Genomic DNA, 22105 nt, shown 5'->3' with positions numbered 1-22105 from the left:
AAATGCAGGGAAAGGGTTTAATTGCTGCCTTCCTCAATATTCCGCTCTAAATTTCTCAAATATAGTTTCTCAGGCCACTAAAAACAAGTACATAAGATAAAATTCTAATAAAAATCTCAAAATGCGAAGAGAATGCAAAATCTTAGTACTTTTCAGTGTAACAGTTCGCCAGCCAAATCACTGTGTACAAAATTAAACATCTAGGACAGATAGCAAAGGAAGATTTTCAATATATCACAAGAAAAATAATTCAGACTGCTAATAATTGAGGTACTACCTAATATTATATCCTGCTGTCAATGCTGGGGCACAGCTGAAGTAGTACGAGCTCTGTGACCACGATTCAGCCCTTTCCAACAACATCACGCAACTGCCAGGCTGCAAACCCAGTTACCTTCCTGCCAGACTGAAGAGTCACCAAAAACGTTGGTTTCTGGACAAGATAGAAGGTGGGAAACAATGAGTTTTTTGCGCTACCCTGGATATGTGTTTTCGGTTTTAAATGCCAGACGGGAAAACGGGCGCATCCTGGGGATGCTCCGTGCGAGTGCAGCAGCCGCAGCCTAGAAGCACCGTGACAGGACAAGCGTTGGACCAGACGTACACAACTCATGCCATGAGTGACTCTTCCCAGTATTCTGCCACTGTAGCTGTCACTACAGCCCAGTTTCACTTAACCACTTAACCTTAGCTCTTTTTATTTTTTCCTTTTTTTTTTTTTTAGCATGTGGGGAAGCGTGGCAAATTACATCTAGTTCAGTTTGGCAATCCCAAGGGTCAACATTTGCACCATATTTTGGGGAAAAAAAAGACTTTGCAACACTCCCCTTTGCTTCACCAAGAGCGTGGATCCGGCATATCTGTAACTTGCGGGTCTCAGTGGAACAAGCAATCAGTTAAGTTTGGCACTGACCAAGCAGAGCAATTACAACGCTGAAGTCACCCATTAATCTGATAACCAAAGCACAGAATAGAAAATGCCTCCAAGAGAAAAGGCTCTGCAACCGTAATTAGTTCTATGGTGAATCCAAACACATTGCTTCAGATGACTGTATGTATATATCCATCCCATCTCCTCCCCTACTGCTGAAGCAGCAAACCATGCATGGCAGATGGCATGATTCATCTTAAAATTACTCCAGCAGCATTCTCTCTATTAGTCTCTAAGGAGTAAATGAGGATAAAAATATTCTGAAAGTTAACTCACACTGAAGAGTTGTTGTGAGGAGTCATCAGGTCATTTGATTTGCTTATTTTGCAAAATTTCTTTTCTTTCAATCAGCAATAAGCATTTGTATGGAGACATCATCATTTATTTGCTCTTCCTATCAGGAATTAATACAAACAGAGGTAGGAAGGGGAACAGCTGGGTGGAGGGAAAAAAAAAAAAGGTTTATTGCCCCACAGATGAGTAAAATAGTACCAAAGAAAATCAGGCCAAGAGCCACAGTACATGGCATTAACAAAGACACCAGCCATTTCTGGAGAGATGTGACAGATTCCGTTTCCAGAGACTGCACATTTTATCTGTAAGAACGATTTCCCACAGGCCCACGAGCTGAAAATAAATCTGCTCACTTGAAGATATGTAATGGAGCTTTTGTCATCTTGCTCTGCCTACCATAAACAGGCCATCTGTAACCAAATATATATATATATACACATACACACACACACACACACACACACACGTATGTTGCCTCATCACTATTTTACTGTGGGATATACACCTATAACAGAAGTCCCTATCATATAACCCCATAAAAAGTGTAAATACACCCATAGAGAGTTAGGGTTGGAAGGGACCTCAGGAAGCTCGTTCAGCCCAAACCTTCACCCCAAGGCATGAGCAAAAACGTCAAGGACGTTTGCAAGAAGCTGTTAATGCATCCAGCAAGGGAGCCACCACAAACCCTCAAGTGTAGCCTGTGCAGGTGCTACCTGCAGCTCCACGGAGGACACTTGGAGCACTCGGGAGTCGCAAGGAATTGATTTAAAGTGTCGAGAAGCAACCCATCTTTTCCTGCCTATGCTCCGCTAGGTCCCTGCTTGGGGACAACCCTTAGTCCCCAGGCGCTGCCTCCCAAGCCCAGAGCAGAAGCACCATATGAGACTGGGTTTCAGAAAAGCCTTTACAGGCATCCTACCCACCTATCCACCATCCATCCCCGCCTCTGCGCAAAGGGAAGGAGCCAGGAGCACTCTGTGGCTGCTTCCAGAAGAAAAATAAATCACGAGAAGGAACACATTAAGTTCCCGGCTGCAGCGTTCATTCGAGGAGACCTGTTAGATGAGTTCACAATGCCACCAACTGAAACTCTACCACACGTTAAAATAATTAAAAAATAAAAAAATAAAAAAACATGTGAAAGATGTTTAGATTGTGCTGACAGTACCAAAATTTACTACAGCGCAGCACCCTTCTCCAAGACTGACTGCTTGCCTGGACTCAGGGCCTCAAGCTAAAAGGCTGCTTTCAAAATAAACATAAGAACCAATTTAGTTTTTGCTCCATCAACAAAAAGCCTCAGTCAACTAAAGCAGAATATCTTATGTTCTTTAATACTCAAGTTCACTCACCAGGGCTTGCAGCCAACAACACCGCTACCCTCATCATTGCAAAGACTGTGGTGAAACTGTGCTTAATCTCATCTCTGCAAAAAGGCCTTTTCCACATATGTATATATTACCACGTCAACTTTGTTGCATAACCGGATTGTGCAATAATTGCAAATTCATTTACATCTCCATTTCTTGTTTCACTGCTTCAGATGGGGAAGGAGGGATTGCTGTCAAATAACGGTATGATTTTTGCAGGTTTCTTCTTCTTTGCCATGGGGCTGCAACAGAAGGATGCTCCAAAGAGTGGGCTAGATGTGGTAGGAATGTGTCATAGCCTCAAAAAGACACGTATCTCCCCTAAAGTGGGCATTGGAGCAAAGCTGAGTTAAAAACCTCAATGCAAAGGATGACTTCATAGCATTGGGGAATTAATAGTTCAGGCTTGGACTGTAAACAGAGAATATGGTTTCTCCTTTTCATCCTTCTTACAATATAATTGCCATAAAAGTGTAAAGAAGAAATAGGTAAAGGTGCAGTATCAGGTTTTCGCGAACTAAATGAACTGGATTATTGAAGAGCGACTCAGGTTTCCTAACAAGGGTGGAAAAGTCAGCGTTACCACAGCTCCTCCTTTTTTCTCAAAAATCAGTTGCAACAAGCTGCTTTTTAAAGTTCTCCTTTAAGCTCCCACCCTCAATCTTATTTCAAGAACATCCTCATCAGGGATTTGCCACCTCTTGTGGGTAAGGGCACAGCACACCAGCTACATGGGAGTGAGACCCTCAACCCAGGTTAACACTCCGGTTGTTCCAGCTGCAAACACGAACCCTCAGACACAAAAACTTGACAATTTATCTTTTTTGGAGAGTGTGCATATATTAATTAAAAAAGAAGGAAAAATAAGGGAAAAAAAAAGCATTAATCATCAAGCTTGGGCAGAAAGAGAAAGCTCTCAGTTTAGCCCTCTCCGGCATTCCCACATTTTTTTCCGAGCGCTGTGTCACCCGCTTGCAAAAGGCGGAAGCGCCTTCCCACTCTGCCTTAACGCCAGCAAAAGCAGACTTCTGACAAGGACGTGGGGCCAAGGTATCACAACAACTAAAAAAAACCCACATTGCTCTGACTGAAACACACTGGCACATTCTGGGCTTCCTGCTGCTGACAGCAAACTGAGCGTGCTGCCTAGTCCTTCCTTCGCTGCACATTTCCAGATACTAATCCAGATCTAAATTTGTCCACCCTGATAAGAGATGGATCCTTATGTTGGAGTTGTTATACAACCTAATGGAGAAGGTCGCATGTTAGCACGTATTCCCAACCAAATTCCCAATAGCTGCCGATGGAAAACCGCAGATTCCCCCAAGGAGCACAGCTCAAAAACACCAGAGAAGTTCAGCAGACAGGCGGTAACTGCGAACATCCAAACCAAACCGGGCTCTGGAAACTTAACTGCATTGACATCAAATTAACACTTCAGCGCAAAGCTCACTTAAGGGGAGGAAAAAAACAGAAAGAAAGAAAGAAGACAACACCTGAAAGATTCGGATCAATCAATGTTTATCCTGGGACTGCAATTCTCTCATCAGTCTTTCACTCAAGCACAACCGCTGCTTTCCTCCTCTTAAACCTCAGGGACGGTGGAAATGCTAAAAAATAAATACAGCAACAGCACAACATCCCCCTGAAAAACCAAGGGTACATATACCTTACGTAGTTTGAAACAGGGCTAATCTATATGATGAACCACTATAGATTACCCCCTGAGAGCAGCAAATTCGATTCCCTTCTGTGACCTCCTCGGCACACATCAATAACAAACATCAACAAACTAGCATAGTAAATAAAAGGTCTTCCCTCCTCAAAGTGCTCCTCGAGCTAGACAGCAGGCAGGGTAAGAGATGGGCCAATGAAACGGATGTTCCCCTTCACCCAGGGATCATAAAGGCAAATTGAAAAATGAAAAGCACCTGGCTCAAGAAACCCAAACACCATGTGTCCAAAGCTAGCCAAGCACCCAAAAGCACCAAAACTCATGCCTAAGAGCAAAGGGAGGAGGAGAGAAGAGGATCGCTTAGATCACTTAGCAGAGTGATCCGAATTGTACCTGTCGAGGGCAAAGTGCCCCAATCCCAGAGGGGAGAGAATCCCTATTCCTCTCCATGTGCTGTCAGGATGCCTTCAGAGCTGGGTTTCCTGGGAGAAGGAGTTGCAGGGGTTGCCAACGATTACATTTAATTTGAAGGTTCACATCTCAACGGAGTATTTTTGGAAACCAAAAGTCAACACGTAACAAAAAGTGGGAGCAAAATCCACATAAGCCTCTCACACCCTGACAGCAGAGAATTGCGGAGGCCTGCTATGAAACACCTTTGAATAACAGCATCCTCGGTTTTTGACTAGCTAATTAAGAGTTTCTATATATTGCAAAGCATTGCTATAAGATATAATTTAGTTGGCAAACACCAAAGATCTTTCAGTCTGCAAGTATGCAAAAAAAATTTAATCTCAGTATATATACATACATGGTAAATGTACTGCACAGGCTCTTTTTTATACTAGCAATTATATTCTAATTAGCAAATTACTTTAACAGTTTTGTGCAAATGCAGCCTACAAGCAAATCTGTCCCCCTCAGTAAATTTTTAGATTGTGAGCGTCCTTATTCTTGTCAGTTGTTCAAATACACATAAACTCATTTTCTGGGACAACGGACAAATCAAAACAACTTTGGTCTGAGCCTAAGGATGCTACAGGTGCCAGAGCATAGCACTTGAGCTTGTAAACCTCCACAACTTGAGAGCTGTTTGCAATTGCACTAATTCACATCATGGGAGCAGAAAGACAACTTCACGTAACACAGCGGGCAACAAATCCATTCCTTTAATTTCAGTCGCCAAATTTTAATTAATTTCCATCCAGGCAAACATTAAGCCTTTCTGCTGATCTTGCAGGCTGGAGGCTCATTTGCACAACAAATGCGGTCTAACAAGTCACCACATTTATAGCAAGTTGCTTCAGCCTTATCTAACTGCAGAGTCTGAAAAGTTAGTGATGGGTAAGTGAAACTCCACCCACGTTAGCACTTACGGAGGCAGGCGTCAGGAAGCTTAAGACACAGCTAACTTCTCACTGCAATGCAAGACTGCCAATAGGGACGATTAAGGAAAAGTCCATATAAAAGTCCATATTAACTATCCTTATAGGCTCTATTTGGAGAATAAGCTCCCCACGGGCATCGCGCCTTGTCCCACGTGCTGCGCTCCTGCTCCGCACGGGCCACGGAGCGGCCGGAGCGGCGGCGGCGGCAGCTGCACCTGCCATCTGGCTCCTGCGCAAACCCTCCAACTTCGCCCAAAGTTACCGTTTCCATGGAGAGCAGAGAGGCTGCTCACACGCATGAATATTTCATATATGAACACTGGGAGAAAAAAAAAAATCACTTCTAATTTCCTGGTCACCAGGCACAATTAAAATCCCACGCTAGTGCTAACGGTTTAAGCATGCGAGCAGGAGGAATGAGCCTTTTTTGGGAGGAGAGACCAGCATGCAAGCAGGAATGAGTGCAGTCCACCTAGTCCTCCCCGCTCCCGACACAGGAGCTCTGGCCTCTGAACAGTTTTTCAAAACCAAAAAACGGACTTGCTAATTAAATAAGAGCTCTAACATATTGCAGAGCACAGCTAGGAAATATAATTTAGTAGGCAAATACTATGTCTTAAGGACAGCTCTGTTTGCAAGCACCCTTTTTTTGGCTATCAATACAGATTTTCATCTGAATAAGGCTGTTTTAAGGACTGTACCACATACACACGGCATGTTCACTCACGTATGTATGTGCAAAGTTGCAAAACTTAAAATCCCCCAGAACTGTGGCATAAAAACAGCCTCGACAAACAGAAAAGGAGCCACCACGCGCTCCCACCGCCACAAGCTTTGGCTGCGGCCGATACCAGGAAAGTGCTGCAGCAATTCCTCACATTCCCACAAAGGAGGTTTCAGAGTCTAGGACAGGAGTCAGCCTGCACCTTTAACTTTAATCAGCTCTAAAATAGCAGATATTTTCCAACAGGATCGTAACATCCTTGACACCGCACAGAAGTGCGGGATGCTGCTAGCAAGCTGCCAGAGCAGGATGCATGGTCCTCTGCTTCTCCAGGAAAACTCTCCTCTCCCAGGCAGAAGCATCCTGAGAGATTTCAAGGGAACACATTTCAAAACCTAGCAGCTTATGGCCTGATGTATCAGGAAGTGAAACACACCTGAACCTCTACCACTTACTGCACAAGTGCTTCAAAGCTCAACTAAATTCAGTTGCTTTGGATACCATTTTAAGTGATTTTGTAAAGCTCAGCATAGCTACTAGCGAAACCTAGACAAGGCGCTGGGACTGCTGAAGTCCACAGTTTGAGATAATCATCAGTGTGATGAAGGCAGTTGATTTCAGGTTTTTGTTCCCCCACCTCCCACACTAGGTATATCAAGAGCAACTGAGAGGTGATGCACAGCGTAGCTGCTATGCTGCCCAGCTAAGACGTTTGCACAGCACACAGTAAAGTGTAGGAATGAAGCAGCTTTGATTGATGAACACACATGACTAACATTTACTAAGTATCTTCAGAAATAATACTTCAATGTGGACAGCACAAATACAATTCAGGCTGAAGCCTCTTGAGGGGCCATGCGGATGCAGTTCTGTGAAAGGGGCCTCTTTTCAGTGCACTTTTTTTTCCACTTCTGAAGTGCAGCTTATCGTGATGAAGAGCAGCAAGTCCCCAGTGTTAAACACTCACTTTGGCACTGCAAGGTTACAAATACAAATTCCCTAAAAGATTAGTATGTGCTATCATATGCTTATCTGAAATTAGTTGTAGCCAGCATCGGTAAATTTAAAGTTCCTTCTTCATATGAGATAGAGACAAAGTGGATATATCCATCTCTTGACATATTTCTTAAAAAACCTATTTGCTGAAATAAAACAGTGAAGATACCAGGAATTCACTACTGAAGGTTATTCGGTCATTTTCATTAAAAATCCTTGTTTTCTAGTGTTTTCTCCCAAAAAGAAGAGACTGCAGTAAGAACCTCTATGGACCACAACCCTACGTATTTCACATATCTGGGGCTGCAAAGTCTAGCGACATTTTGCAAAAGCCAAGCACACATTTTACAAAATATTCATTAGTAGTGTAAACAGAGTAGCATGTAACTGGGTAGCATGTAGCACGATCCTCTGAAACTGAAGAAGGCTGATAAAATGCTCAAGAGTGTATCAATCTGAAGTAAAAAAAAAAAAAAAACTGTTTCACTGCAGATCATTGTATCAGAAAAACACAGTTAAATATTTCAGTAAATATTTTTACCTTCTTATATATATGGTTCCTCCTTCCAACCTAGGCATCGAAAGCCCCAGTCCCCTAACTCCACCAAACACTTGCAAAGTGCAGGCAATACAAGAAAATAAGTATTAAGAAAAAAGCCAACTGCTCTGTAAGGAATACAGCAGAAAAGGGAGCAGCACCTCCTTTTCTACTAAACTTCTTCAAAGAGCAAGTTGGGCACTTCAGGAAAATTCAGCTCATGATGTTGGCTTACTGAGCCACTCGGGTGCTTCGTTTTTTTAATCCTGCCCACGATGCTACCGACAACTGGATGGACATCACAGCAAAACAGCAAACAGAACACAGACAAAGAAAACACAGAGGATTTTTAACTTTTAATTCAAGACTGGAAGCTCAAAACCACCAAAGGACACTGGAATGGTAGGGAGGAGAAAGGTCTTGCACCCTAGGGAGATGCTACCTGCAGTAGCCTGCAAGTCTGAGGCCAGAACACACGTTTCCTTCAAGCAAGCACTAAGGTTGCCAAAAGTGCAACCGCAGAAGGAGAATCAGATTTAAATCCAAAAGGAGCAAACAAGTAAGCGCCAGCATTTAGGTGCAGCCTTCCCACTTCCAAAAGCCATTGGGGCTCAGGCTGGAGGAACACCTTGTGCCTGCAGAGAATTCGCTGAACTTTCACACACGAGTTTTCTAACTTACTAAGCAAAAATCAAGCTGGTGACTCACAAGCAACACTGGAAGTTAACTATTACAAACTACTCAGTGGCACTAAGGAGCAAAACCCAGAGCTGGGTGTCTGTGGATGGAGCTGGTATGGCCCTTTCCCGGCATCTGGCAGCAGGTAGCACAGAGGGAACCCAACTACCTCTTAAGGTAGTCAAGCTATTACTAGTGTCACAGGCAAGGAGATATGACTGTGATAGGATTTAAGTTGGTGGAATTCATAAACAGAAAAATACTTCATTTATATAACATATATATAATATATACATATACATAGAAATAGGAGAGAACTACAGATAGATGGATACACACCCAAATGAATGTATGCACAATGCAACGCGTGATGCTAGTGATTCACAAATCTCCTGTTACAAAGGGAAAGAGTTAAGCACCTTAAGCCTCATGGAGGGAACACAAAGCAAATCTTCATGGTAATGTTCAACCATCCTGATGTTTCCATGTGGAAGAACCACCGCGTGATAGAAAGCTACCGTTTCCCTTTAAATAAGTCTGGACAAATGCCCGTCCAGACATTATTCACAGACCTAGAATCAAACCCTTCAGATAACTTCTATGAAGAGTATTCTTAATTCCCCAGAGTCTGGCAAACACTTTATAACACATAGGACTATACAATCAAATACAGCACACCCCAAAATTTATTTTGTATGGGGACCAACTCATCACAGAGCAAGTCATGGCTGCAGAATACTCTTACAGTCAAGCTACCCCACACATGAGCCCTGTTTTGTCCTCAGACTAACACCCCTTCATCCTTCTGCAACCAGGTATCACCCAATCTCATGCAACAACAGCAACAGAGAAGCTTAGATGATCAGACTTCCTTGGGACGAGAAGTCAAAGCAGTGAAAATAAGTGTACACACCTAACACTTGCCACTGTTATTTATTTTACAACAGCGGGATGTTGCTTACTTTACATCACTAGCTGGAGGTGAATGCCACCAAAACCTCACACTTTCCAACAACCAGTGATTTTAGCCAACATCATACTCAAATTTTTGATTTGTTTTTCAACAGCAGGAGAATAAAAGTGTCAATGGGAGTTTAACTGGTGGTTCCTCTGTGATAAATCTCATGGTTATTCCCACATCAAGCAAAGACACCTGGGAATACCCATGCCACATGACTGCAGCATTTTTTATACACAATGATTCACCAAAAGCCACCAGCTCCAAGCAAAGTTACCAGGGTGATAACAGCGAGCGCTGCTTTCACTGGGCTGCTTAATAAAAGTTTTGCTCTTCCATGCAGCTTTCACAACAGCTTCTCAGTTATCTTTGCAGCAGATCTCGTTCTTGCTTCTGTCTCCTCCGAGCTGCTTCGGTTGCTGTCGGCCCTCGCTGACGTCCAGCCGCGGGTTTCGTCGCGCCGAGCTCACACGGACTTTGCCCCCCTGCAGCTTGGTGCTGGAGATGTTTCTTTTTCTTCTTAAAGCAGAGTTTGTGCTAAGAAAGCCCAGAATCAACTGCTTTGTATGTACAACTGAGAGCAATTAGGGAGCTAATGCTGGCGATTTTGAGTTACTGTCTTTGGCCCCTACCTTTCCTTCTTTATCGGGAAGGAAGCAAGAAAAGGTTGGATGCTATCCTGAGCTCCCAGCAGATGAGGTGGGCACTGCTGAGCGCTTCTAGTTGATGAAAAATAAAAAAGTAGATCAACATCAGCCACTATAAGGGGGCAGCCCAGATCCACCTGGAGAAGAGCAGCAGCTCTCAACTTCTGCAAGACACACACAGGACTGTCGCCACCAAGCAAAAAGGCACAAATTATTTTTAACTTCTTTGCAATTTCATAGATTTTGGGTGCAACTGCAAGGGACCTGGTTAACACTTACAAACATGGGAGTTGCAACACGATGGAGCACCTTGAAGTTTAACACAGGGGGAATAAAAGCTCCCCGATGGCGAAACAGCCCCGTGCAACACCCGCAAGCGGGTGCCAGGCTCCAGGGCAAACCCCACATCATGGTGTCAGCAGAAAAGGCTACTGCCAACCCCCACTCCCAGCGCCCACAACTGAGTCACACTTAAATTGGAGCTTAAATTGCAGCTCTGACCACTGCTCCGCGAGCAGCCGGCCGCCGCGGCAGGAAGATCCCGAACCGAAGAAATCCCTGTTACGGCTGGGCCGCGCGGATTCAGCACGATGAGCAGAGCAAGGGCCCGACGTCTCCACCAGGTCGGCTGTAACATTGACCCCCAGTGGCCGTCGCTGGACTCGGGATAGCCCAAAAAAAGTGACTGGAGAGAAACCTCCCCCCTCGAGCAGCAAAGCTGCGTAACCCCACGAACATCGTCTCAGCCCTGCACGTTGAAACGAGATGTGCCTCTTACAGGCTAAACGCCACGGGATCCCCATGGCACCGGCAGAGAGGGGCGAGAGGAAATGCTCCACATCCAACAAACTACCAGGAGCAGCTTTCCCTATCCCGAGAGGTTTGTAGGCATCGCGAGTGCCTAGTGTGCCAGAAAAAAAAAGGTATGCCAGGCTCATTCTGCAGTGAAGCAGCATAGGAAGAAGCAGTAATAAAATAAGAAACACCCACTAAGCTACACTGCTGGCAGTTTCTTCTTTCTCTCCCTGGATTTGGGAGTCCTCTGCTTTGCTTTTATTTTTGTCTTCATTTGCTTATGCTCTTCTACTCATTCTGAAAAGGCACTTGATATATCTTGACTTTCTTCCAGGAGGATGAACTATCACTGGAAAAGCAGCGTTTTCAAGTGACAAGCTACTTTCTTCCAAAGTTGTCAGATATCAATCATTTCACTTTTGTTAAACTTCCCCAAGAAAGATGCCTGCACACAATTATCCTTTCAATCCTCTATTCAAACTCCCTGATGGAAGTTAATAAATTATTTTTAAAAGCCTTCAGTTAAAAACTAGCTTAGGATAACATTGCTTTTCCTTAAAGGGACGCTTGGCTACCTGTAAAAAAGGTTAAAATAAAATAAAATCTACAAAGAAGAGAGATAACAAACACTCTTAGCCATGCAATTAAAGCCTATGCATAAAAACACACATTTTGGATGACATCCTCTTTAAACCAGAAGTATTACAGACACCAGCAAGCGAAGCATAACACAGCTCAAAAACAGGCTGCCCTGCACCACCGCAGAATTTGACTTTCCCTGACGGGAAGCCTGAACGCGGCAGCCCCACACGCCGTTACGGGAGAGCGCTGAGCACGGTTATTACCCTAATTTAATCAGTCGCAGGAGGCTCTGCCTTTACGTACACAGCTAAAGCAACAGGGTAACGCCACCGTGCCAGGACACCCTTCACCCCAGCTCCATCCCCGAAGCAGGGTCAGGTGGGAAGGAGCTTCTGGACAGCAGCCTCCAAGGAAGACGCGCTGGCGGCAGAGCTGCCTGCTCCGCTGCCTACGGAGATGACGGGCTGGTGGAGGAAGGTCCTGCTGCCTCGGGACGCGCAGGCTGGACCACGGGCACTTCATGATGTGGCAGCGGCACCACGAGCGAGCCGGGTGGCGGGTGCCCACGGCCCTCGGGGGCTGAGCAGAAGGTGCCACTCGGCTCCGGTTGGCGCAGGGCAGAGCGGGAGACGCTGCTGCCAGCGGGTTACAGCCGGGCAGGCAGCTACGTCCCGGCCCGGAGGGGAGCCCGTGCCGCCCGCGGAAACTCCTGCGAGCCAAGCTGGGCGAAAGCATGAGGACAAACAGGGCGGCTTACTGATTAAACACGCGCTGCTTCTGCAACCCTTGTCCCGCCGCTGCTCTTTCCCCATCCCTGCACCCTCCTTCCCTCCCCCCAGCTCGCGGCACCGGGACCCGGCACCGGGGCCGCCCCGGCGGGACGCGCGGCTCCCGCTCGGCTCAGCCCCGGGCGCTGCGCGGCCGGACCGGACCGGGCTGGGCCGGGCCGGGCCGGGAAGGGGGCGGCGCTGCAGCCCGGCCCGCCGCGGTGACACGGCCTGAACTTTTGCTTTCGGCGGGGGAGGCGGCGAGCGGCGAGTCCCGGCGCGCTGCCCCGCTGCGGGGGGAGGCGAGAGGCGCCTCCTGCCCCGCCGAGGGAAGCCACAAGCGCTTGCCTATTTTAAAGATATATATATATATGTATGCATGTATGTATGTATGTATAAAGGCAAATAAATAACTAAAAGTAGAAGCGCGCGGCCGGAGCTCAGCAAGCGCCGCTTCGGCACCGCGGCGGCTCCGCGCCCCGTCGGATCGGGCCGGGCCGGAGCGAGGCTGCCCGTGCGCACCGCCGAGGGGGTGCCCCGGGGGGTCCCCGCCGCCGCTCACCTTCCAGCCGGCAGAACTGTTGCTGTCGCCCTTATCCTTGAAGTAGGGCACGCTCTTGACCATCCACTCATAGATCTGCGAGAGCGTGAGCCGCTTCTCGGGGGAGCTCTCGATTGCCTTGGTGATGAGGTCCGCGTAGGACAGGTTGCCCCAGGCATTGCGGCGCGACGAGCTGCTCTTGCGGGGCTGCCCGGTCACGGGGCCCGGGGACAGCCCGGTCACGGGCGGCGGCACCGGCGGCACCGGCGGCGCCGGCGGCGGCGGCCCCGGCGGGTGCAGGCGGCAGCCGGGCTCGGCCGCCGGGAAGTCCCCGCAGCGGCAGTCGGCGGGCGGCAGCGGCGCGAAGTCCTCGCTCTCCTCCAGCAGGCTCAGGTTGCTGATGAAGTCGGCGCCGAGCGCCGCGGTCCCGGCCGGCCCTGCCGCGGCCCCGGCCGCCCCGTCGGGCTGCCCCCCGCACGACGGCGCCGGGCTCGACGTGGCCGAGCTGGGCGCGTTGAAGTCCGGCCGCGGCAGCGGCCACGTGCATGAGCGGGGCCGCGGCAGCGGCTCGAAGTCGGGGTCGATGTCCACGAGCTGTGGCGCCTCGGCCATGGCGGCACCGGCACCGGGACCCCGCGGCAGCGGCGGCGAGGGCGCCTCAGCGCCGCCCCATGCGGGCCCTGCTGCCTGGCGCCCTCCGGCCCCGCCGCCCCGCGCGGCTGCGCTGCCCCCCGGCCCCGCTCCCTGCCCCGCGCGCGGCTGCAGCGACCCGGCCGCCCGGCGCGCACCGACTGGAGCGGCCGCCCCGCGCCGCGCCGCGCCGCCCGCCCACGGCCTTCCCCGCCTCCTCCTCCTCCTCCTCCTCCTCCTCCTCCCGGCGGCGGGGAGGGACGGAGCGGCCCGCGCCAATGGCAGCGCCCGCCGCCCGCCGGCCGCGGCGGAGCCTGCCCGTGCCCCCGCGCTGCCTCCGGGCGCGCTGCCCTCCCGCGCCGCTTATTTTACTCCTTTTTTTTTCCTTTTTTTCCCCCATTTTCTTCCTCTTTTTCCTCTTTCTTTTTTTATCTTTTTATTATTATTTCTTCTTCTCCTTTTCTTTTATTTTTTCCCTTTCTCTTCTTCTTTTTTCTTTTCTCTTTTTTCTATTTTTTCCTTTTTCTTTTTTCTTTCTTTTCATCCTTTCTTTCCTTTTTCCTTTCTCTATTTTCTCTTTTCCTCTTTTTTCATTTTTTCCTTTTCCTCTTTTTCCTTTTTTTCCCTCTTTTCTCCCCCCACCACCACCCAGCCCCATCCCTCGCCCCACGCACAGGTGGCTGACTAGACTCTCCTCCACATCTGCCCAGGGGACAAACCCACCTCTGGATCATGGTTCTCTACTGGGCTGCTGCACGGCCTGAGGATAATGCACTCTTTAAAGCAACTGTGCATTGTTTGCCCCAGCACCCCCAAGGCCACGCAGGACAGGAAGGGGTTGGTTCCCCCCTTCCAAAGAGGTAGAGGTTTTGGGACGCACCACTGCTGCCTCCCATGCCTATGAACATGCAAGGAGACAGGTGTGTGTTGAATGCGATGCACAAGTTAAGTCCTCCTTAAAATCCAGAGGAAGACATTTGCTTGATCTATGGACAAGACAACCGCAAGGATGAGGCACAATTGCTTTCCATCACCTTGTGGCAAAACCTCCTTTTTAAAAGTTCTGTTTTCCTTTTCTTTCTTTTTTTCTCCTCTTTCTAGTGGGAATATTTCAACAGCGTGCTTAGATGTGGCCTGGTAAGTCACAAAATTCACAGCTAGCTGTGACACTTGTCAAAGGACCTGCTAGAGCAGAGTAGCTGCACCAGAAGCCATTGAACACATTACTCTGCCCCTGTCCCTGCACCTGGACAGATGACAGTGACATGATTTACATGCAGTTCATTGTTCCTATAAAAATGTTTTCTGAAAATGAGTAACAACAACGAAGGAGGTGAAGGAGGAGACTGCGTTTAGGCCCACAGCATTTAATTCAGGGACACACCATCCGTCCACATGAACGTGCTGTCTGTTATGAAACACTGCCCAGGACACATGGTGACACGCAGCCCTGTAGTGAGTCCGCATCTGCATAAGTGCATAGTAACTGATCAAATTTTAAAGCAATGCTTTTGTCATGTGTTTATTTTCCGAAGTGCCAAAGGCGATTACACCCTGTGATAGGCGGGCTGCTTGTTAAGCAGCAAGGGTGCTTTGCCTTTAAGTTGTCTTTGTGTTATCCAAGTCTGTAAGGGACTCACCCCGCGGATCTTTATTGCTTAGCCCATGGATTGTGAAACAGCAGGTGGGGCGGGGGGGTCAGCTGGAAAAGGGCAGCTAGTCCCAGCTCATCCTAATATCCAGCAGGCCAAGTTTCAGCTGGAGCAGATCTATCCAGCAGCATTAGACGCAGCCGGTGCCTGGGATCAGGGAGAGCACCCTGGCTCGGAGCGGCAGGGACGCACCAGCCCCCTCCTCCTCCTCCAGCCGCGCGGTTACAGCAATGGCTCAGTGCAAGAATTTTTTATCGCATCTACAAATGACAGCGTTAAGTTTATCTCATCTCCCGCAACGCTGAAATGCTGATGGATGCGCCGCGATTCATTTTCTACTCCCACAGCCCTCCTCCTACACTCCACCTTTGCATTTCTCTACTCCTACTCCTGCTCCCATTTCCCACTCCTCTACCTTGCAATTTCTCCTACCATCCGTAGCATCGTCTTGCATTATATATATACTTTTTTTTTCAAATTAAAGATAGCAAGATTGCCTTTTATCATTCCTGGAATAAAGCAGCACCTTTTATTCATATTCTCGGTTTGAAGCAGCCAAAATCCAGAAAATTCAAATGCAGATTACATGAAGTTGAAAGTGCTCATATTCTATGAGCAGCACTTCTTTTTTCCCCACACATATCCCTACAGCGGGAGAGCAGAAGCTATTTTAGCAGCACACGAAGGCTCTCCGTGCCCACCTGAGGCTGCCTGTGCAACGCGCATCCTCCTTGGCTGCCCAACTCCGAGCAGCAGCTCCCTTCGGCACTGCCAGTTTCCTTCTGGAAAGGGGCACCCTTCCCCATTACCCGCAAGGGGGGTTTAAGGGTCTTCTAATCCCTCCCAAAATCAGCTGGCACCACCTTCCTCCTCCTCCTCCTCGAGGCTGCAGGAGCAGCAGGTCTCCAAACCGGACAGCAACAGCTGCCCGCAGCCAGGCCCCCCTCCTCCTGCCCCAGTCTGGGCAGAGCAGCCCCGCTCCCGGCCCGGCGCTGCCAGCGGCCTCCCCGCATCTAAACGCAGACCTAGCGGCTGCTGAGGTGGTGCTACCCTGGACTGAAGAAACACCAAAAGGAATACTTGGGTTTTTTTTGTTTTAGTTAAGTTTTATAGTTTTAGTTTAGTTAAAAAAAAATAGTAAATATTTTTGTGCACTTCCCTTTGTCGACATTCATGCTTCATTCGTTCTCCGCACCAGCAAAAATGCAAACTGTTAAGACCTTCCATGGGGAGGGGGATGGAGGTTCATGGAAATGGTATTTCCAAGTTGCATTGTTTGAAGAAATCACAGTTTAAATTGGTTTATGCAAGAATTCACGTCAAGAAGTGCTCGTAAGCTTGCCCAGTCAAAGAAGCAATAATATGGCTTTGCTGCTTGCTGTGATTAACAGAGCTCAGAGTCCTGCTGACTATGTGGCTATTTCTTGATTCTCAGACAAAATGACACTACTCAGATGAGGCATAAGTTACTAAAAATCACAGTCTTCATGAACAGAAAAATCAGGCAAACTGAATGGAGTATTTGACTCCTCTTCCATCTGTCCGTTAGGGTTCCTTAATCTAGGCTCAAGACCTACGACTTAAATCCGTGTCATCTCATACACACATATATATACACATACGTATGTGACAGGCTGAAGTACAATATGCCCCCGCCGTGACTGCCGTGATATTCTGCTTACCAGGAATTGATATAATAAATACCAAAGGTGATGCCTACGTAGTTACATCTGTTTTGAATGTGTCATGTGCAATCACTGAGTGTGATGCAAAAACAGAAGGCGAGAGTTTATCGGGTTTCAGATTCAGCTGAATCACCCGGCCCACCCCCATGCAAAGGCCAGCGCGCCTGGAAGCAAACATAGTTCAAGTAGTGTGTGTGTTTTCCAGGGTGTCGGGTTTCTGTTTTGTTGTAAATATGATCCATTACAATATTCTCCCACATCCTACATGCACCGTTTCAGCACTTTCAGGTGCGTTTCTCTCTGGTTGTTTTCCTTTATATACGGCTCGAGGAAAAAAAAAAAAAACTTACCTCGCATGATAGCTTTTGTATATTAAATAATTTTATTGTGTTTGAGCAACAAACTAAAAACAGGATGCTTGACAGTTATGGTATAATTCAGCAGTTCCTCTCCAGCCTGCATGAAGGAAAATTCACGGTATTGTACAATGCAGGGCTTGACAACTATTTCATCTTTTTTTCCTTTATTTCACTGAAAACCGATAGCTACCTGTCAACAAGGAGAAAGAGAATGCATACTCAAAATCTGTGACATAATAAAGTTCGCTTTTAAAACCAGATATATTTTTCCGTTGTTAGTTTCATGCTCGAAAAGTTTGCATGTCATTAATTAGCATATTTATATACGTATGCAATGGGGTTTGTACACAAATGTGCTCCGAATGTATATGCTCCACATGTGCATAGGCATTATGTACATTATGCTACATCTATCGAGCAGGAAAGGCTCTTGGAAAATAATAGCAAGGCGATGTTTTGACATGCACGGGTATATCCCCGGTGCACTGGTGATCAGGGCTTCGTGGCAGGCGGTGTTTGGACAGGATGCTCGGAGGGGAGGCGGGGGGATATGAGCACGGATTGCACCCGACCTGCCGCGTTTCTACGGGCTGCGAGCTGGGGCAGCTGGACTCTCCCCTGTTGTGAAACACGGGGGCTCCGCGACTCTGTTTACCTGTCTGTAAAACAGGCAGAAAACCTGTGTCTGACTGCTCGACCCTCGAAGTTAAAGGCTGAAAGGCTTGGTCTGAGCCCACGCTGGAAATGCAAAACTCCCCCATACGAGCCAGCCCTGCTCTGTGAGGAGGAGGCACCAGTGAAACCGAAAGCAGGGGCTCAGCAGCAGGTTCTTCCTAAAGTCAAGAGCGCATCACATACTGGCATGAGGGCAGATAAGAGCAGCAACTGGTAGTTTCAATTTTCCATTTGTGCATGCCAAGCAGTGAAGCTCTGCTAGGATTCTTTGCACCTCTGCCCTGTGGTAGCAAGACGAAGGCAAGCACAGGACGTGCCTCCGCTGCTCCCCTAAACCAGTGGGGTTTAGGAGGGGCTCAAGGCTGGGAAGAGAGTGGGGCGCACCTCGAAACATCGCTGCATCCGCAGAGAAATCAGCGGTGGCTCCTTGAAAGCCACTCACTGATCCATCTGTGGCTACTGACCTGACTGGTGCAGGCACAGCTTACAAGAAAAGGACCAAGTGGAGGCTCACATGGGGACCTGGAGCCACTGGTGTCTCCCTCTAGGTCCAGGGGACTTTGCTCGTCGGGGCAGAGGTTCACAGGACACCTCCGCCTCACGATGAGCCAGAGGTGCAGGAAACACCACGGAGGACGAGGAGGGGAAAAGGAGCAAAGAGGGAAGAGATAAGAAGGGTAAGGTGGGGGAGATAAGGAAACTGCCCAAAGAGCTCACAAGGGGAAAATAGCAAGAAACGAAAGGGGGGAAAAAAACACAGAAAGGAGGAAAACGGCCAAGGAGCAAGGACAGAAGCATAACTTTGCAGAGCATAAAGAAAGAAGGCAGAGGAAGAATGCAGAAAAGCCCCCCAAAGAGGAACTTTCGCAAAACAGCCCATGAGAATGTGGAAAAGGCCCTGAGCAGCTGCCACCAGCACCGTCCTGCACCCGCAGTGAGGTCCATGTGCCCAGGCCTGAGCTGCAAAGCTGCTGCTTCACCTTGTGCCATGCGCTGGTTTGCCTTGGCCTTCACTGCTTGCTTTCAATTTAGTCCCAGCCTATGGTTCGCATTGCTGCGCTGTATGCACAGCCCTTGTGTTTCCTAGTGGCGTTCACAACTAAAGCAGGCGGAGATGGAAAAAATACAAAATCCAGGGGCAGTCTGCAAAGAAGCCCTTGTCCAGCAGTGCCCCATCCCAAACAGGTTGGGAAATGAAATAGGATAGACAAGGGATGAAAATGAGTTTAAAAGAACTCCCTGACAGAATTGGGCTTCTTGGAAACTGAGTGTTGTAGAGCTCTGTTGCAAAACTCCATTTCTGCATTACAGGAGATGCAGTGCAGAATTTTTCCAAATTTTTCAAAATCTGCCAAAAACATTTTCCTTTCAGCTGATATTTTTATACATATTTATATTTTTTTTTCAACAAGCTCTTCACTCAAATCTTTTTTTTTTCTTTCTTTTGCCCATACATCTACGCTCAGTCTTTTAAAAACTCCATGGCATGGCTGAAGATTCACTTTAAACACAAGAACGAACACATTCCTATCACCAGACTCAAAAAACCTCATCAGTTCTGTGCAAGAAACCTGCTGCAAAACAGCACAGCAACCTCCTACCATGAAAAGTAGGAAATTCAATTCTAGGTCCCGAGAGTGTTGTTAGGGGTTTGACATGGCCAGGCAGACCTGCCTTCTCCACGGTGCCTGAACAAGCATCCATGCCCTTTCAGCTACTTGCAGTGTCATGAGGCAATTGAATATATAGTAATCCACATCTCTTTGAACTTGCCTAAGTACCTAAACGGGTGCTTTCTCTGCCACTTCTAGGGCCTTTTCTTTTAATATTACGTCTAAATTGGGAGTGCAAGCATAGGTACTCATCTAACCCCAGCAGCTCTTGCCTCAGCCTGCCAAAGCTAGTGCACAAGCTCAAAAGGGATTTACCATCTTCAGAGCTCCCTGAATCATGGTGAGGGAGGGTCCAGGGACATCAGCCTGAATATTCTGGGAGAGGAAATTAAAAAAAAAAAAAGAAAGAAAGAAAAAGAAAAAACAAGTTATCACCCTGGAGACTGAGCGATGAACGTTACATACCTTCTACGCTTCTTAAGATGTTGGCACTCATCTCCTACAAGCCCCTCCAGGGCACTGATTTTAACCAGCACCAAGCATGTGGCAACTTGAGGACCGAGAGGAAGAGCGAAGGCAGGAATGCTCAGACATTGCTCTGAGAGGGGTAGGAAGATGGTTCAAGAATGGTATTATCTGCTGAGATAAAAGGGGAAGATGATGGAAGAAGACAAGGACAAAGAAGTCTATTCCTGCACCTGGGGAGGAATAACCCCATGCACCAGGACATGCTGGGGGCTGACTTGGAGAGCAGCTCTGCAGGGAATGACCTGGGCATCCTGGTGGACAAGCTGACCATGACACAGCAATGTGCCCTTGTGGCCAAAAAGGCCAATGGTATCTTGAGGTGCATTGGGAAGAGTGTTGCCAGCAGGAAAGGAGAAGTGATCCTCCCCCTCTACTCAGCTCTAGTGAGGCCACATCTGGAGTCCTGGATCCACTGCTGGGCTCCCCAATACAAGAGAGACATGGAAAGAGTCCAGTGTGAGGCTATGAAGATCATCAAGGGACTGAGGCATCTGTCCTATCAGAAAAGGCTGAGAGAGCTGGGCCTGTTCAGCCTAAAGAAGAGAAGGCTGAGAGAGGATCTTATCAATGTGTATAAATACCTTAAGGGAAGGTGTCAAGAGGAGGGGGCCAGTCCAGACTGTTTTTAGTGGTGGCCAGCAATAGGAAAAGAGGCAACAGCCACAAACTTGAAGCCACAAACAGAAAGTTCCACCTGAATTTAAGGAAGAGCTTTTTACTGTTAGGGTGACAGAGCCTGGAATAGGCTGCCCCGAGAGGTTGTGCAGCCTCCTTCCTTGGAGATCTTCCAAACCCGCCTGGATGCCACCTTGTGCCACGTGCTCTAGGTGGCCTTAATTAAGCAGGAGGTTGGACTAGATGATCTCCAGAGGTGCCTTCCACCCTTAGCCACTCTGTCATTTGGTCATACAAAGATATTGTGGTATTCCTTAAAAGTTATCAAAATCTGCTAGTGAGAGAGGAGTTTGTAAAACATTCTGCGACTAAACTGAGTTTTTTAGCAGCTGGTTTGTTAACTAGGGTTGGAGTTTTCAGACAGTGATGGCCATATATATCCAACATGCTGAAAGAGCTCTCATTTTGTTCACTTCCCTCACAGATCTTCAGGAATATGTCTTTGTTCTGTTGCAGTTTTGCAGAATTTGCAATATAGTCTTTTCCCTCAATTCTCATTTCTCTAGGCCCAAGGCAGTCTTCTGTGTACTGAAGCAGCCCAGAGGAAAACACCATCAGAAGCAGTTTCCCTGATCACCTTCATCCACTCTTTGGTTTTCTGTCTGGTTCACTTGCAGATAAGAAAGGAGACTCAGTAGTTGCTGGTTCTATGAAAACAGCAGCCAGAATAGCTCAGCAGTTAAAGGAGAGATTTAGAAAACATCAGCTGTGGAGCAGCAGTACATTAATTACACAACTCTTTGTCCCAAGCACCATTTTACAGCAAGGGTAGCTACTATTCCATGATCAAACACAGCTTTTTTTTTTTTTTTTTTTTCTGGTGGTCAGAGAAATCATCAGTTTGAATAACCCCATAAAGTCTTGCAAATGGGTCTGCAAACACACCTGCATCCATGGATTCATTCTTTGATATCTTAAACAAAATCATGTGCCGAAATCAGATAAAATCAGCAACCTCTTCCTCAGTGGGGTTACTGTCTAGCTGATGAATCTACAGTAAGTGCAGCAAAGCCTGTGAGCCAGCCAACGAGATCTGCAACTGAGCAAGGAAGTGGGTAAGTGCCCTTGAGGGAAACACAGGTCAAGGAAATGGCTACAGCAAGTGCAAAGATAAAGCAAAGCAGCAAAGTAATAATCATCCAGAAGGGATTTTTTTTTCTCAAATGTGATGGCATGCTCTGTAGCACAGCCTGTAGTGTCCCCATAGATTTTGAGTGACAGCCCTCTACAACAAATATTTTGAGAGCGCTTTGCAGAAATGGAGGCTGCAAGGTGCTGAATCTGCACTGGCAGAGTCAAGTGCCAAAAGTGGCAAGTGAACATTTTCCTCTACAGATTGCACCGCAGAATAACAATTTCCTGATTTGCAGAGGCTCTGTGTATCTTTAATGTCACACTTCA

General features: G+C 47.6%; 1 protein-coding gene across 1 annotated transcript in view; it reads right to left on the bottom strand.

Moving 5' to 3' along the window:
• Nucleotides 1-13574, bottom strand: part of FOXO1 (forkhead box O1) — a 61731-nt gene extending 48157 nt beyond the window's left edge. Inside the window, exon 1 of the mRNA XM_088522252.1 lies at nt 12909-13574. Coding sequence (XP_088378378.1) covers nt 12909-13499 — 591 coding nt within the window. The 5' untranslated portion in view covers nt 13500-13574. The remainder of the gene's footprint in view (nt 1-12908) is intronic.
• Nucleotides 13575-22105: the final 8531 nt, after the last annotated feature.

The sequence above is a fragment of the Tinamus guttatus genome, unplaced genomic scaffold (assembly GCF_059628265.1).
Source record: "Tinamus guttatus ecotype Peru unplaced genomic scaffold, ASM5962826v1 Tinamus_guttatus_pri_ptg000150l, whole genome shotgun sequence".
Classification (NCBI taxonomy): Eukaryota; Metazoa; Chordata; class Aves; order Tinamiformes; family Tinamidae; genus Tinamus; species Tinamus guttatus.
This window is presented reverse-complemented; position numbering and strand designations above follow the sequence as displayed.